Source organism: Herpailurus yagouaroundi, unplaced genomic scaffold (genome assembly GCF_014898765.1).
Source record: "Herpailurus yagouaroundi ecotype Mexico unplaced genomic scaffold, PumYag 189, whole genome shotgun sequence".
NCBI lineage: Eukaryota > Metazoa > Chordata > Mammalia > Carnivora > Felidae > Herpailurus > Herpailurus yagouaroundi.
In genome coordinates this window covers 1,018,526-1,035,149 of record NW_024412420.1, presented here as the reverse complement: position 1 = coordinate 1,035,149, position 16,624 = coordinate 1,018,526, and the positions used below count along the sequence as shown (strand labels likewise).

Here is a 16,624-nt window from a genome sequence, read left to right as displayed (position 1 = left end):
GTACCTCTGATCCTCTTCTTTTGTGTTATTTTTAATATTACTATTTTAATTCCTCTGTTAATTTTGGGGGGATAATTTTTTAGTGGATGCTGTATAGGTAACAAGGTGCTATACAGATTACAAGATTGTCAGTTAACTGCAAAAATTATAGCTCCTTGCTCCAATATAGCTGCACTTCCTCTCCATTCCTTTGTGCTACTGTTGTCATATATATTATCAGCTGAGAAACGTTATAGTTATTCCCTAAAACAATCGTTTTAAACTACCTTTTAAAGAAATTAAGGGAAGAGAAAGGTAAGTATTTATACACTTCATTTCTTCAAATGTTTTTCTGCCCCTTTCTCACCTCTCTTTCTGAGATCCCAGTCACACATATGTTGGTACACTTGATGTTGTCCCAAAGGTCTCTGAGGCTCTGCTTATACTTCACCAACATTTTTTTCTCCTGTTCTTCAAATTGGCCCCCAACTGAATTGCGATCTCAGGCCAGTGGAGCTACACATTTTCCCTTACTCATCACCCACCAAGTGAAAATACTGTTGGGCTTGGGTTTTAACATACTAATCCAAATCAAGTAAATCCCCTGTCTAGAAGGGAAAAGGCTTGTTTACATGGCCCACTCTGCACTGGTTAAACTAATCACACTCACCAAGCTCCAGGCAGATGTGAATGAGAGCAGCCTCATGCAAAAAGGCCATTTTCTCCTACAACTATTATCCAAGCTCTAAAGTCTTTACACACTTATCATTTCATTCTTAGTTTTGGTCAATTTCTGGAGTCCCCAGATAGTTATTTTTGAAAATTCTTTCTAGTAATGTATTCATTTTCTGGAGACAGGATCTACTTATGTACCTCTTCAGCATAACTGATAGTCATCCCCAAACATCAGTAAATTTATACATTCAAATCACCCATTTTAAATACATAAGTGGATAATGCTTAGTAAATCCATACAATTGTGTAACCATCACCACATTCTCCATTTAGATTTCTTCCACCATCCCCAAAATGTCTTCATATTAACTTTACAGATTTCCAACCCTAAGCCCCAGGCAATCCCTATGTATATTTTATCTCTTTTGCCTTTTCTAAAAATTTTGAAAATGTTTCATATAAATAGAATCATGCAATTTGCGTTCTACTTTCTTTCACTTATATAATTTTTATAGTTCAGCCATGTTGTTTCAGGTATCATTCATTTCTTTATATTGCTAAACTGTTATCCACTGTATGAAAATACCACAACATGTGGGTTCACCCACCAGTTCTTGGCAATTTGGATTATTTCTAGTCAATTGTTACAATGCATAAGCAGCTATGAATATCTATGTGCACGTATTTTTGTGAATATGTTTTTATTTCTCTTGGGGAGATACCTAGAAGTGAATCTGGTCAGTCATATGGTAAACATATGGTGAACTTTTAAAGAAACTAACAAATTGTTTTCCAAAATAGCTACATCATTTTATATTTCCATCAGTGAAGCGTGAAGTTTCCAATTTTTCTACAACCTTTCCAACACTTTGTATTGTACATCTTTTTTAATTATGGGCAATCTACTAGAAGCAAAAATCAGAATGATGGTCACCAGGGACCGTGGGGACAGGGGTTTGGGGAGTTACTGTTTACTATTTAATGAATCCAGATGATGAAAAAGTTCTAGAAATAGATAACAGTGATGGTTATTGTGATAACCATGGATATTGTGATGTGCCATTGTGATGGCACAACATTGTAAATACACTTATGCACTGAATTGTAAACTTATAAAATGGTTACATGTCAATGTTTATGTTATGCATATTTTATCACAATGGGGGTGGGGGGAACATGCATTATAAGTTATTCTCTTTTTAGGGGCGCCTGGGTGGCGCAGTCGGTTAAGCGTCCGACTTCAGCCAGGTCACGATCTCGCGGTCCGGGAGTTCGAGCCCCGCGTCGGGCTCTGGGCTGGTGGCTCGGAGCCTGGAGCCTGTTTCCAATTCTGTGTCTCCCTCTCTCTCTGCCCCTCCCCCGTTCATGCTCTGTCTCTCTCTGTCCCAAAAATAAATAAAAACGTGGAAGAAAAAAAAAATTAAAAAAAAAAAAGAAAAAAAAGTTATTCTCTTTTTAGTTGTTCGATTGACTTTCAAAGTATTAAGTGAGAAGAACAAGAAAACGAAGTCTTATAATAGTAGTATCTGGGAAAGTGTGTTAAACTACACTTGTTAAATATTTACTAAAGGTTTGTTTTGGGATATATGGTATATTCACACAATTGTAGAACCATCACCACAACCAAATTTAGAACATTTTCATCACCAAAGGAAAACCCATAATTATTAACAGTCACCCCACATTTCTCCATTCCTTCCAAACTCCCAGCCCTGGGAAACTATAATCTATTTTCTCTTTCTATTGCTTTGCTTATTCTAGACATTTCATATAAATGGAATCATACAACATACACTCTTTTGAGACTGGCTTCTTTCACAAAGTATAATATTTTCAAGACTCACCCACATTATAACATGAAACAGTGCTTCATTTCTTTTTATTGCTGAAGAATATTACATTGTAAGTGCATATCACATTTTATTTATCCATCTACTAATCAGTTGAGGTACACTGGAGTTGCTCCTAGTTTTTGGCTCTTGCAAATAACGCTGCTATGAACACACAATTATGTGAATATATATTTTCATTTCTTTTGAGTATTCCTAGAAGATAAATTGCTAAGTCATTTGGTAACTCTTTTCCAAAGCATTTGCACAATTTTACATTCCCACCAGCAGTGTATGAGGGCTCTCATTTGTGTTTATTGGCCATTGGTAAATCTTTTTCAGAAAAATGTTTATTCATATCTTTGTTCAATTTAAAATTAGACTATCTTGGGGCACCTGGGTGGCGCAGTCGGTTAAGCGTCCGACTTCAGCCAGGTCACGATCTCGCGGTCCCGGAGTTCGAGCCCCGCGTCAGGCTCTGGGCTGATGGCTCAGAGCCTGGAGCCTGTTTCCGATTCTGTGTCTCCCTCTCTCTCTGCCCCTCCCCCGTTCATGCTCTGTCTCTCTCTGTCGCAAAAATAAATAAATGTTGAAAAAAAATTTTTTTTAAATAAATAAATAATAAAATTAGACTATCTATCTCTTTATTTAGTTGTAGTTCTTTCTATATTCTGGATAGCAGTCCATTATAAAAAATATAATTTCCAAATATTTTCTCCCCTTTAGTGGGTTGTCTTTAAACTTTTCAGATACAGTGATATGCAGTATAAAATTTTAACATTTTTATGAAACTCAATTTACTTCCCCACAAATATTTCTCATAAATATGTTGATCATAACATGAGATGTTATCATTTTGCTTCAACCAAATTTAACTTACGAAAATCGATATATCATATACGCTTCTATTTTTACCTCTTCCACTGTTCTCTATTTCTGAAGTTACAAGCGTTCTTCTGTTATAATTTCTTTAGAAAACTTCCTTTAGACATTCTTTAAGAGTAGATCTGCAGGGTGCATGGGTGGCTTAGCCGGTTAAGCATCTAACTCTTGGTTTCAGCTCAGGTCATGATCTCACAGTTCCCAAGATTAAGCCCCACGTCAGGCTCTACACTGGAAGTGCAAAGCTTGCTTGGGATTCTCTCTCTCCCCCTCTCTCTGCCCCTGACCTGCTCCTGTACATGTGCTCTCTCTCTCTCTCTCTCAAACAAATAAAAATTAAAAAAAATAGGAGTGCCTGAGTGGCTCAGACAGTTAAGCATCCAACTTCGGCTCACATCATGATCTCATGGTTCATGAGTTCAAGCCCCATGTCAGGTTCTGTGCTGACAGCTCAGAGCCTGAAGCCTGTTTCAGATTCTGAGTCTCCTCTCTGCCCCTCCCTACTTATGTGCTCTCTCGCTCACTCGCTCTTGCTCTCTCTCCCACCCTCTCCCTCTCAAAAATAAATAAGCATTAAAAAATAGATAAATAAATAAATAGATCTGCTAGTGATTAATTTAGCTTTCCTTTTATAAGAATGTCTTTATATTCCCTTCATTCCTGAAAGGTATTTTCATTAGATGTGGAATTCAGGTTTAACAGTTCATTTATTTCACTATTTTAAAGATGTTCTAACACTGCTTTCATCATCCATGGATTCTGATGAGAAAACTGCCACCTATCATACATTACTGGAAGGAATGTAAACCAGTTCAGCCCCTCTGCAAAAAAAGTTGGGCAGTTTCTGACAAAACTAAATATGCACTTATAAAATTTATCAATCATACTCTTTGGCATTTAATATAGAGACATGAAAACTCTACAGAAATCACACAAAAACCTCTACCTAGATGTTCATAGCAGCTTTATTAATAACAGCAAAATGCTACAAACAACTCAAATGTCTTCCAGTGAGTGAATGGTTGCACAAATAGACACAGCTATTCACAGGAATACAACAGAGAGATAATAAAGACTTAATTACACACAACAAACTAAATGAACTTCAAGGATATCATATTTAGTCCAAAAGTTAACTTTAAAATGTAATATACTATATGATTTCTCTTATATCCACTCTATAAGTCACAAAATTATAGAGATAGAGAACATATAATAGTTTTCAGGAGAAAAGGAAGGGGTAGGTTGAAGGATGAGTCTGAATACAAAAAAATTTATGTGTTGAATAGTCTTATATCTTAATGGTGTTGTTGATTATGTGAATCTATACGGGGAATAAAAGTTATAGAACCATATACACCCAGGAACACACAAATAAATTCAGGTAAAACAAATAGTGAGAGCTGAGTAAAGTCTGTGCCATATTTTTTTACAGATTTTATTTTTAAGTAATCTCCACACCCAACACGGGGCTTGAACTAACAGTTCTGAGCTCAAGAACTGCATGCCCCACTGACTGAGCCAGCCAGGCATCCTAGGTCTATAGCATATGAACAGTATTGATATTTGTCAACTTGATATTGGTTTTAATATTTTCTTACAGCTATGTAAGATGTCGCTATTCAAGGGAAGTTGCAGGAATCTGGGTAAAGATCACATGAATACATTTCTGCAACTTAATGTGACTCTACAATTATTTCAAAATTAGAAGTTAAAACGTAGAATACACTGCTTTTGAATTTCCCTCATTCTCACAGGCGACAAATGGTATCTCAGTGTAGTTTAAATTTGTCTTTCTCTTATAACAAGTGAAGTCATGGATATAGATTATACAGCATTTATATACAGATCTTCCTCAATTTACAAAGAGGTTACATCGCAGTAAATCCATCGTGAGTTGAACACATCTTAAGTCAAAAATGCATTTAATACACCTAACCTACCAAACATCATCCTCAGCTTACCCTACCTTAAACATGCTCAGAACACTCACATTAGCCTACAGTTGGACAAAATCATCTAACACAAAGCCTATTTTATAGTAAAATGCTGGATATCTCATGTAACTTATTGAATACTATGCTGAAAGCGAGAAACACAATGGCTATCTGAATGCAGAACAGGTGTAAGTGTATCAGTTGTTTACCCTCACGATCACGAGGCTGACTCAGAGCTGCAGTTGGTTGTTGCTACCCAGAATCACAAGAGAGTATTATACCACATATCACTGGGCTAGGGAAAGTTCAAAATTCAAAATTCCAAGTATGGTTTCTACTGAATTCCTATCACTTTCATATCATCATAAAGTTGAAAAATCGTTAACTCAAGACATTTTAAGTCAGGGACAATCTGTATGTTTTATTTTTTTCTGTGAAATATTTGTGTTTTGTCTACTTTTCTATTTTAACTCAATCTTAGAAGATTCCCTTTCCTTTCATACACTATAATCTTATATCTCCGTGTCCAATACAATTAGTACTGAGTACTCTATTTGATGGTACCAATACAGAAGCCGTCTAGTAAAAAGGCACATTAATCTTGGTGCACAGTAAAGCCTGATACCATTACATAAGACTTTTTGAAGCTTCTCTTTATGAGTTTCACAAACATAACAACCAGATACTTTTGGAAGGATTTTCTCCATTGCCTTATCACTTCGCCTAAAGCATCAAATTAATAATATAAAATACATCCCAATACAATTATCCTAAGATATGTACCCATTTAACTAAACAGGCTGAACTTCTTAAGTATACATTAATAATAACTTGACTATATTAAAATTAATCAAAGTACTTTAACTGATACAAGGTGGATAAGCTTTTGCCGTGTGAACAAAAAGATAGATAAAACACTTCAGGAACCAGTAAATTATTATGAATAACACTTGTACCCAGAGAAAGAAATAGCTCAAGTTTAGGTCATCATTCTGGAGCATTTTCCTTTGATTAGGGACTTTGCCACACTGCTAACTTCAATTATATAAATGTGTAAAGGCAAATTATATCACTTAGCTTATCTTAGCCACAAAATGCTTTTAAATAAAACAAGTAACACAGATTAAAAAATGGACACAAAGTCAATCAAATCCACTCTTCCTTAATGCAGTTACCACGCAATGATCCCGTCAACATAAAATCAAATTAATCAATTTAGCATTAGAAAGATGGTGAATCAAATTTTATACATTGCCACTGTAAACATGAAAATGTCTTTATTAAAGGCTCAATGGATTTAAACAGAAAAAGTGGACATAATGTCAGCTTTAGATGGAAAAGGAAAAACATTACAGCTAAGGTCAAACATCAGTTGGAAAGGGCTAGAGGTGATAAATCTAGGACGATAACCCATGAAGTCTTTTTAATACAATCCAGCATAACCTAAAAGCAGCTCTGTACTCCAACTGAACTATGTATCAGAGACAAAAATGTCTTCTTAACAAAAAACAGATTCACAGTAATAAAAAAAAAAAAAAGGAGGATAGTATTATAGTCAGGAAATCTTGTTGCTTTAAAAAATAGTTATAATTCTTTCAAAATGCACATAGTAACTTACCATTTACTATCAATTTATTTCCTCCCTTATAAAAACAATTTTTAAATCAAATAAAAATTCAGAATGTTATAAGTGGGAATGAAAAGAGATTATGAGCTCAACAAAAAATAGAAAAGATAATATTTTTCAGGTTGAGTAACACTTTTTAACTTCTTTTAACTTTTAAAGTTAACATTTCTATAATTCTTATTTCCTAATAAACAACTTTACTTGTTTCAAGTGTTAATAATTCATTTACCAAAGAAAAGTGAACTTTTACAACTCCACAATCTACAGTTCATTTCCATATTTCAAATCTGAGAATTGCACTTTAAAGTTATAAAAAGTTAATAAAGAATGGGGGGCATATTTGGAAACATAAGGCCACTATTTAATATGTCAATAATTAGAATTATATAATTATGTAAAATTTTTCTTTTTACATGTTTCTACACTTAAATATAATAAAATAAATTGAGTTATACCTCTATTTCATCAAAAATCATGACATAACATTTTCTACTTTTAAATGACCACAATCCATCTGTCAACAAACGTTAGGTGTTTAACAGACTTATGCTCACCAAACTAGACGATGTTCAGGAGGATTGTTACTACTCAGTAAATGTGTGTGGCCTTGGAGGTAAATTGATTAAGAATCAAAGGACAAAAGAAAATATTTTTTACTTTAACACTCATAAAACACTAGGGTTTAAATATTTAATTCCAATTAAGAAAGAAAATTAACATCTGTCTGTATCTATCAACTTGAGCTAATTAACACAACTTAAAAAAATTCATTACAAGTCAACTGAAAAGTTTGCTAGCACTTCATTAAAAAGAGTTTTAAACAAGAATACAGGCCTGCACTCTAACATGTTTGGTGAACCATAAAGTTAACACGGGGGAGGTGGAGATTGATTATTATTCAGATTTCAAATAAAATACAATAGCTAAATTCAGTAATCTAGAACTTCAAAGATTTTTTTGTCTTTTAATTGCAGTAGAGTCTACATTTTTTAGAAACGCGAATTGATCCTCCTGTAGGAACTAGTACATGAGTATTGAGTCAAAGCTAATCTTTTATCAGGTATCGAATCACCATTTAAACTGAAAACATATTTCCTTAAAAAAAAAATGCAGTATTTAGGTTTAATACTTTAAAGACTCACATAGCTTCCAGACATTATATTCTGAAAAAAGAATTAAATATATATTCTATATAAAATTAAAATAATTTCTATTTCATAAATGTTGATCTACTCCTATCCTATTCTGGTAATCAATTTTAGATTGGATTTTTTTTTGTAGCAATGATCACAAACTATTAGAATTTTAAAATTACCTTCCTTTCAAAATGTATTTTTTAATGTTTATTTTATTTATTTTGAGAAAGTGAGAACACGAGCAGGGGAGGGGCAGAGACAGAGGGAAAGAGAGAGAATCCCAAGTAGGCTCCACACCACCAGCCCAGAGCCCGATGTGGGGCTTGTACACCCGAACCATGAGATCATTACCTTAGCCTAAATCAAGAGTCAGACACTTAACCAACTGAGACACCCAGTCACCCCCAGAGATGTATTTTAAAATTCAAGACTATGATACAAAAGAAAAAGATTTTTATGAATACATGGGGGAAGAAAACAAAACCCAACTGGTTTCTCACCAGCCAGATTTACACTATGTAATTTATTTTTCCATGTTTATAATAATTAGATTTTTATAATCTAAATGTTTCTGCATTATCTGAAGATACAGGATTACAACGTATGTATGTAGATAAGCATTACCATGTATGTATCTTAACATATACTTTGAGACTTTATGTATTTCTCATATTTATAAATGTCTGTAATAAAACTTGATATTATTTACAGTATTGTCACTTGTAACTATCATAATTAATCAATAATTTATTTAATTCCCTCCAAAATATGGAAGGTCCTATTGATTGCTTCTATCAGCAAGCCTCTGCCTTAAAGATCAATTATTAATCTTCCAATTTAGGTTCTATCAAGTGTCATCTTTATTATTTTTTTAAAGTTGATTTATTTATTTAGAGAGAGACAAGACAGGGCAAGTGGGGGAAGGACAGAGACAGAGGGAAACAGAACCTCAAGTAGGCTCTGCACTGTTAGCACAGAGCCCAAAGCAGGGTTCAAACTCACAAAACCATGAGATCATGACCTTAGCCAAAACCAAGAGTTGGACACTTAACTGACTAAGCCACCCAGACACCCCTACAGGTATTATTTTTACATTACTTGCATTGGAAGTTCTTACCTGGCCCTCTCCAACGGTTTCGGTGTCAATTACTGTGATAATGCCTGGAACCAGAGGACTCCGCCTTGAATTACTATGGAGGGCAACGTCATCTTCTGTCACACCTGAAGGCAGCGTGCCTGTCAGCTGAGTCACTACTTTCCCGACCATTGTCAGACCAGTTTTCAATGTCTATGCAATGAAATATAAAATATATGACTTCACATCAGTATTTGAATTCTAAACAGAAATATGCATTTGGCTCATTCTCCTACCTTTTCAATTCCCTATTGTCTTACAAACCTATGTGTAGCAGTGAACTGTCACAGAAATTCAGTCTGACTTTTCATACGATCTTAAATTTTAGTTAGAAAATCAGTATTAGTTTGAGTAAATGGTATCAGTAGAATCCCCAAAATCAGCATAGTGAGAATAAAGCCACAAGTAAATGATTAAAGAACTTTGTTTCACATAAGGGAACAATTATACATATATATGTGTATATACATATACATATATGTATGTATACTTACATATAGATATAAAGTATATATTTACATATATATTTTTTAATGTTTATTTATTTTTGAGAGAGAGAGAAAGGGGGTTTGGGGGAGCGTCAGAGAGAAAGACAGAGACACAGAATCCAAAATAGGCTCCAGGCTCCGAGCTGTAAGCACAGAGCTCGATGTGGGGCTTGAACTCACAAACCATGAGATTGTGACCTGAGCTGAAGTCAAACGCTTAACCAACTGAGCCACTCAGGCACCCTAGGAACAATTATATCTTTCTAAAAAAATATTTCTTTTTTCTCCTGTCTTTAATGCCTATAACAAGGGCAAAATTTCATTCTTTTTTATGGTTGAGTAATATTCCTATTTATTTATTTATTTGTATTTGTTTGTGTTTGTTTGTTTTAATGTATCTTCTTTATCCATTCATCAGTCAACGGACACCCAGGCTATTATTGATAATGCTGCTATGAACATCAGGGTGCATGTGTCCCTTTGAATCAGTATTTTTGTATCCATTGGGTAAATACCTAGTAGTGTAATTGCTGGATCGTAGGGTAGTTCTATTTTTTAACTTTTTGAGGAACCTCCATACTGTTTTTCCAGAGTGGTTGTACCAGTTTGCATTCTCACCAACAGTGTAAGAGGGTTCCCTTCTCTCCACATCCTCACCAACATCTATGGTTATTTTTTGAAATATTATAAATCTAATTTTCAATCTATTTTTTAGCATGAAAAAGACTGAACACTGGTAGAATGCCTATGTGAAAAACGTTATGCTTCCAAATTAAATCTATAATATGCTGTTATATAATATTGCACAACAAGATTAGGCATGTAGACACTCATTCCTATGTCACAGCCACACATCACAGACAAGATGGGCCAGACAAGAGCCCCATGCACTCATGCCACAGCCACAGCTCCTCCACAGGAGATGGGCAGCCATGTACAGCTCACATAGGAGACACCCCTTGAGCATCTGGCACTGGGTGGCCAGGAAGGATAAATGCTTGAGTCCCACAGGATACTTGAAGGCCACTCATTCAAGATTGGTATAGAGGTAGCTGATTTGCCTAATACATAGAAACAAACACAGAAAGACAAGATAAGAAGACAGAGGAATATGTTCCAAACAAAGAACAAAGCCCCAGAAAAAGACCTTAATAAAATGAGATAAGCAACAGAGTTCAAATAAATGGCCATAAAGATGCTCACCAAACTCAGAGGAATGAATTAACACAGAGTGAACTTCAACAAAAGGAGTAAAAACATTAAAAAGTATCAAACAGAAGCTACAGCCCCGAAAATACAATAAGTGAACTGAAAAATACACTAGAGAGGTTCAACAACAGACTAGATGAAGCAGATCAGTGAGCTGGAAGACAAAACAATGGAACTCACCCAGACAAAGGAGCAAAAAGAGAAAAGAATTAAAATAAACATATATGTATTAAAAAAAAAAAAAAAAACTTGGGAGTACTTCAAGCAGAAAAACATTCACATTACGTGGTTCCCAGAAGAGAAGAGAGAAAGGGCCAGAAAAAAAGTTTTAAAAACTAATAGCTGAAGACTTCCCTAATCTGGTGAAGGAAATAGACATACAAGTGGGAACCCCAAAGAGTTCCATACCAAGACACACTATAATTAAAATGGTAAAAGTTAAAGGGAGAATCTTAAAAGTATCAAGATAAATACATACAAGGAAACCACATACGGCTATCAAGATTTTTTTGCAGAAACTTTGCAGGCCAGAAGAGAGCACAACATATTCAAAGTGCTAAAAGGAAAAAACTTCCAACCAAGAATTCTCTACCTAGCAAAGTTATCACTCATAATTGAAGGGGAAATTAAGAGTTTTCCAGATAAGCAAAAACTAAAGGAGTTCATCATTGCTAAAATGGCCTTACAAGAAATGTTAATGGGACTTCTTTTAAGTTGAAAAGAAATACTTAATATTTAGTATTTAATCACAAGGAAACATACAAAAGTAAAACTCTCATTGGAAAAGATAAATATATTGTAAAGATAGTGGATCAATCACTTATAAAACAAGTATAAAGACTAAAAGAGAATAGTAGTAAAACTAATTAAAACTACAATTAGTTAAGGGATGCATAAAATAAAAAGATGTAAAACATGACATTAACTTTACCCTGATACCAAAACCAAACAAGGACACTACAACAAAGGAAAATTACAGGCCAATATTACTGATGAACATAGATACAAAAGTCCTTAACAAAATATTAGCAAACCAAATTCAACAACACATTAAAAGGATCTGGGGCGCCTGGGTGGCGCAGTCGGTTAAGCGTCCGACTTCAGCCAGGTCACGATCTCGCGGTCCGTGAGTTCGAGCCCCACGTCGGGCTCTGGGCTGATGGCTCAGAGCCTGGAGCCTGTTTCCGATTCTGTGTCTCCCTCTCTCTCTGCCCCTCCCCCGTTCATGCTCTGTCTCTCTCTGTCCCAAAAATAAATAAACGTTGGAAAAAAAAAAAATTTAGAAGGATCATACACCATGATCAAGTAGGAATTATTCCAGAGAAGCTAGAATGGTTCAATATCCACGAATCAATGTGGTATACCACATTAACAAAATGAAGGATAGAAATCATAAGATCATTTCAATAGGTGCAGAAAAAACATTTGAAAAAACTCAACCTCCATTTATGATAAAAAACTCTCAACAAAGTGGGTATGAAGGATTCATACCTCAACATAGTAAAGGCTTTATATGATAAACCCATAGCTAGTATCATACTTAATACTGAAAAACTGGAAGATTGTCCTCTAAGATTGGGAACAAGATAAGACAGGAATGTTCACTTTCTCCACTTTTATTCAATACAGCATTGGAGCCTAGTCACAGTAATAAGGCAAGAAAAATAAATAAAAGGCATCCAATCAGAAAAGAAGTAGTAAAATCATTACTATGTGCAAATACATAGAAAACCTCCATCAAAAAACTGTTAAAACGAATAAACAAAGTCAGTAAAGTTGCAGAATACCAAATCAATATACATAAATCTGTGATGTTTCTATATACTAATAATAAGCTATCAGTAAAAAAGAAATTAAGAAAGCAATGTCATTTACAATTGCATCAAAAGAACAAAATACCTATGAATAAATTTAACCAGGGAGCGAAAGACCTGTACACTGAGAACTATAAGACACTAATGAAAGAAAATGAAGAAGACACAAATAAATGGAAAGATATTCCATGCCCATGGATTGAAGAATTAACACTGTTAAAACGTCCATACCACCACTGCAATCTATAGATTCAGTGCAATTCCTCCCAGAATTCCAGAGGCATTTTTCACAGAATTAGAACAAATAATTCTAAAATTTGCATGGTACCATAAAAGACCCAGAATAGCCAAAACAATCTTGAGAAAAAAAGAACAAAGCTGAAATCATGGTCCCTGATTTCAAACCATTCTATAAACTTATAGTAATCAGAACAGTATGGTACTGGCATAAAAAAGACAAATATATCAATGGAACAAAATTGATAGCTGAGAAATAACTACCCAAATATACAATTAATTTACAACAAAGAAGCCAAGAACATACAATGGAGAAAGGACAGTCTCTTCAATAAATAGTTCCAGAAAAAATGGACAGTTATGTAATAGAATTAAACTAGACTACTCTCTTATACCACACACAAAAATTAACTCAAAATGAATTAAAGAATTAAATGTAAGACCAACCTAAGACCACAAAGTTCCTATAAGAAAACATAGGCGGTAAGCTCACAAACATCAATCTTAGAGATGTGTTTGTGGATCTGACTCCAAAGGCAAGGGAAACAAATGCAAAAATAAACTAATGGGACTGTATCAAACCAAAAAGCATCTTCTGCATAGCACAGGAAAACAACATCAAAATTAAAATGTTTAATGGGAGAAAATATTTGCAAATCATACATCTGATACAGGGTTAATATCCAAAATATATAAACAACTCCTAGAACTCAACAATAGCAACAATAAGAAAAAAAAATGATGGGGCGCCTGGGTGGCTCAGTTGGTTAAGGGTCCGACTTCAGCTCAGGTCACGATCTCGCAGTCCGTGAGTTTGAGCCCCGCATTGGGCTCTGGGCTGATGGCTCAGAGCCTGGAGCCTGCTCCCAATTCTGTGTCTCCCTTTCTCTCTCTGCCCCTCCCCTGTTCATGCTCTGTCTCTCTCTGTCTCAAAAATAAATAAACATTAAAAAAAATTTTTTAAAAAAATGGGCAGAATATCTGAAGAGACATTTTTCCAAAGAAGACATAGATGGCCAACAGATATGAAAAGATGTTCAACATCACTAATCAACGGGGAAATAAAAATCAAAACCACAATGAGATATCACTTCACACCTGTCAGAATGACTATTATCAAAAAGACAAGAAATAACAAGTATTAGAGAGAATGTGGAGTAAAGGGAACCCTTATACGTTGTCGGTGGGAATGTACACTGGTGCAGCCACTACAAAAATTAGCATTAAGATTCCTCAAAAAATTAAGAATAGACCTGCCATATGGTCCAGCTATTCTACTTATGAGTATTTATACAAAGAATATGAAAATACTAATTCAAAAAGATATATAAACCTCTATGTTCATATGTTCATTGCAGCATTATTTATAATAGCCAAGATATGGAAACAACCTAAGTGTGTCCACTGATAGATAAATGGATAAAGAGGGTGTGTGTGTGTGTGTGTGTGTGTGTGTCTGACACGTGCACACACACACACACACACACACACACACACAAATACTACTTAGCCATATGGAAGAATGAAATACTGCCATTTGTGACAACACTGATGGAGCTTGAGAGTATTATGCTAAGTGAAATAAGTCAGACAGAGAAAGACAAATGCCATTTGATATCATTCATAAGTGGAATCTAAGAAACAAACAGAAGAATATAAAAACAAACTCACAGATACAGAGAACAGATTGATTACCAGAGGGGAAGGGGGTTGGGAGGTGAGCAAAATGGGTGAAGGCAGTCAATTCGATGGTGATGAATGGCGACTTTTGGTGGTGATCACTTTGTAGTGCATACAGATGTCAATTATAATGTACCTGTAAAAGTCTATGTTATATACCAATTTTACCTCAATTAAAAAACAATATTTGGCACGTAGAAATACAGTCTCCATCCAAGATACCAATTACTAGATGAATAAAACATCAAAAAGACTAGCTAAGAAGGTTATTTTCTCTCTGGTAACAGAAAACAATTCAATGTAATACTTCTAATATACTATTTCAATTAAAGACAACTTAAGATGTTTTATAATTACATTTTAGTTCCATTTCATTTGAAGCAAATAGATAAACTAATTCATGTGAGTATTTTTCTTTTATGTGAATCTTATTATCTGATTACTTTAACAATAATGTTAAAGTAACAACAGGTTTTTGTGGGATTTTTTTGTCTAAAAGAGAAAAAAAAAACAAAAAGAAAAGCACGCGACTCATAAATAGTGAAAAAAGATCTAACCAGTAGAGCCAAAATAAGTAATGTAGATTACATGGATATATCAAAATTTACATGTAATACAGACATTCAGAAATAATTTTCTTCCAATTCCAATTGTGAGAAAGTTTTTATTAAAATATTGCAAATTAACCTTTAATGAAGTGACTCTCTTTTCAGAATAATCAAAGAAATATGCTCACCTATACTCTGATATATACTACAGCTAAATTTTAAAATGAAAATTATTAATATACATAATATTTCAAACAGTTTTATAAATGGTAGGCAAAGAAGGTAATTTATAAAGGCCTAAACGTGATTTAAGCAACAATTAGATTGGAATTAAGATAAGGAAATCTATTTTCCAAGGAAATTTTTCATTAAAACACCATATAACACTAGTAATATATGTATCATTTTACTGTAACTATGTTCTGTGGAAACTTAACTGTGAACTTGTCAAGGCTCTTAACATAAATGATCTGTACAGATTTCCTACAACACCTCAGGTTTATAGAACAGAAAACTGAGACCACAGTAGATGCAAAACAGCATCTCAAACGGCTAACCAATGACAAAGCCGGAATTCAATAATAGAACTGTCTATCTCCAAAGCCTGATTTTAACCACCAACCAGTACTGCTTTGTAATGTATTCCTGTTACTACTTGTGATCTCACACTTCATGAATTCAGAACACAGACAAATTCTGGGGAGGTGGGGGGAATGAAGACCATAATAGTGTGTCCTAATAAATACTTAAATAAAATGACCATCAAAGCCATTTGTTGAACTTGAGCAAAAAGAGGTAACTTACAGCTGACTGAAACCAAGAAAAGGCCACAAATCAATTTTAACTCCTTTGTTTAGCACTAAAAACTCAAGCTGCAGTGATTATAAAACACATTAGCGTTCCTCAATTAGCAGCCAAACATTTGTTTCAATAATTCACAAGAAATGACTTACACAAAGTCTGTTAGTGTTGTCAAGAAAGCCTCTGAAGGACCAACAAAATCAGGCGCCACAGTGTATTGATGTCAAAGCTGGCTAGGAAGCCTGATTAACCTCTAAGATGCCTCAGCTGCTTTACTTACTCCATTAAGGCTAATGGAGATGCTCCCACTTAAACAGAGCTATCCCTTTATCAAAGGAATGTGCCTTTCAGGTTTCAAGCCTTTGGTTGTATATCCTCCCAACTTGCCCTTGAGCCTATTATTTCATGCTTTGATACCAATGAATAGGAATAAAACTAAAATAACTGGAGCACACAGAAAGTGGGAAGAAATGTACCAAAGAAACCATAAGATAAAAGGAAAAGTCAATACAAGAGAACTAGGAAAAAACTCCAGGAAGGGGGAAAACAGAGTAGTATATTTCACAAAGCCTCATAACACATGAAGAGTTACTGATAATTCACACACACACACACACACACACACACACACACACACACACACACAC

General features: G+C 34.6%; 1 protein-coding gene across 1 annotated transcript in view; it reads right to left on the bottom strand.

Annotated features, from left to right (window-relative positions):
• The window catches only part of BCAS3 (BCAS3 microtubule associated cell migration factor), a 632,238-nt gene that overhangs the window by 420,857 nt on the left and 194,757 nt on the right, over window positions 1-16,624 (bottom strand). Inside the window, exon 14 of the mRNA XM_040497881.1 lies at window positions 9,183-9,353. Within this exon, the coding sequence (XP_040353815.1) occupies window positions 9,183-9,353 (171 nt within the window). The remainder of the gene's footprint in view (window positions 1-9,182; window positions 9,354-16,624) is intronic.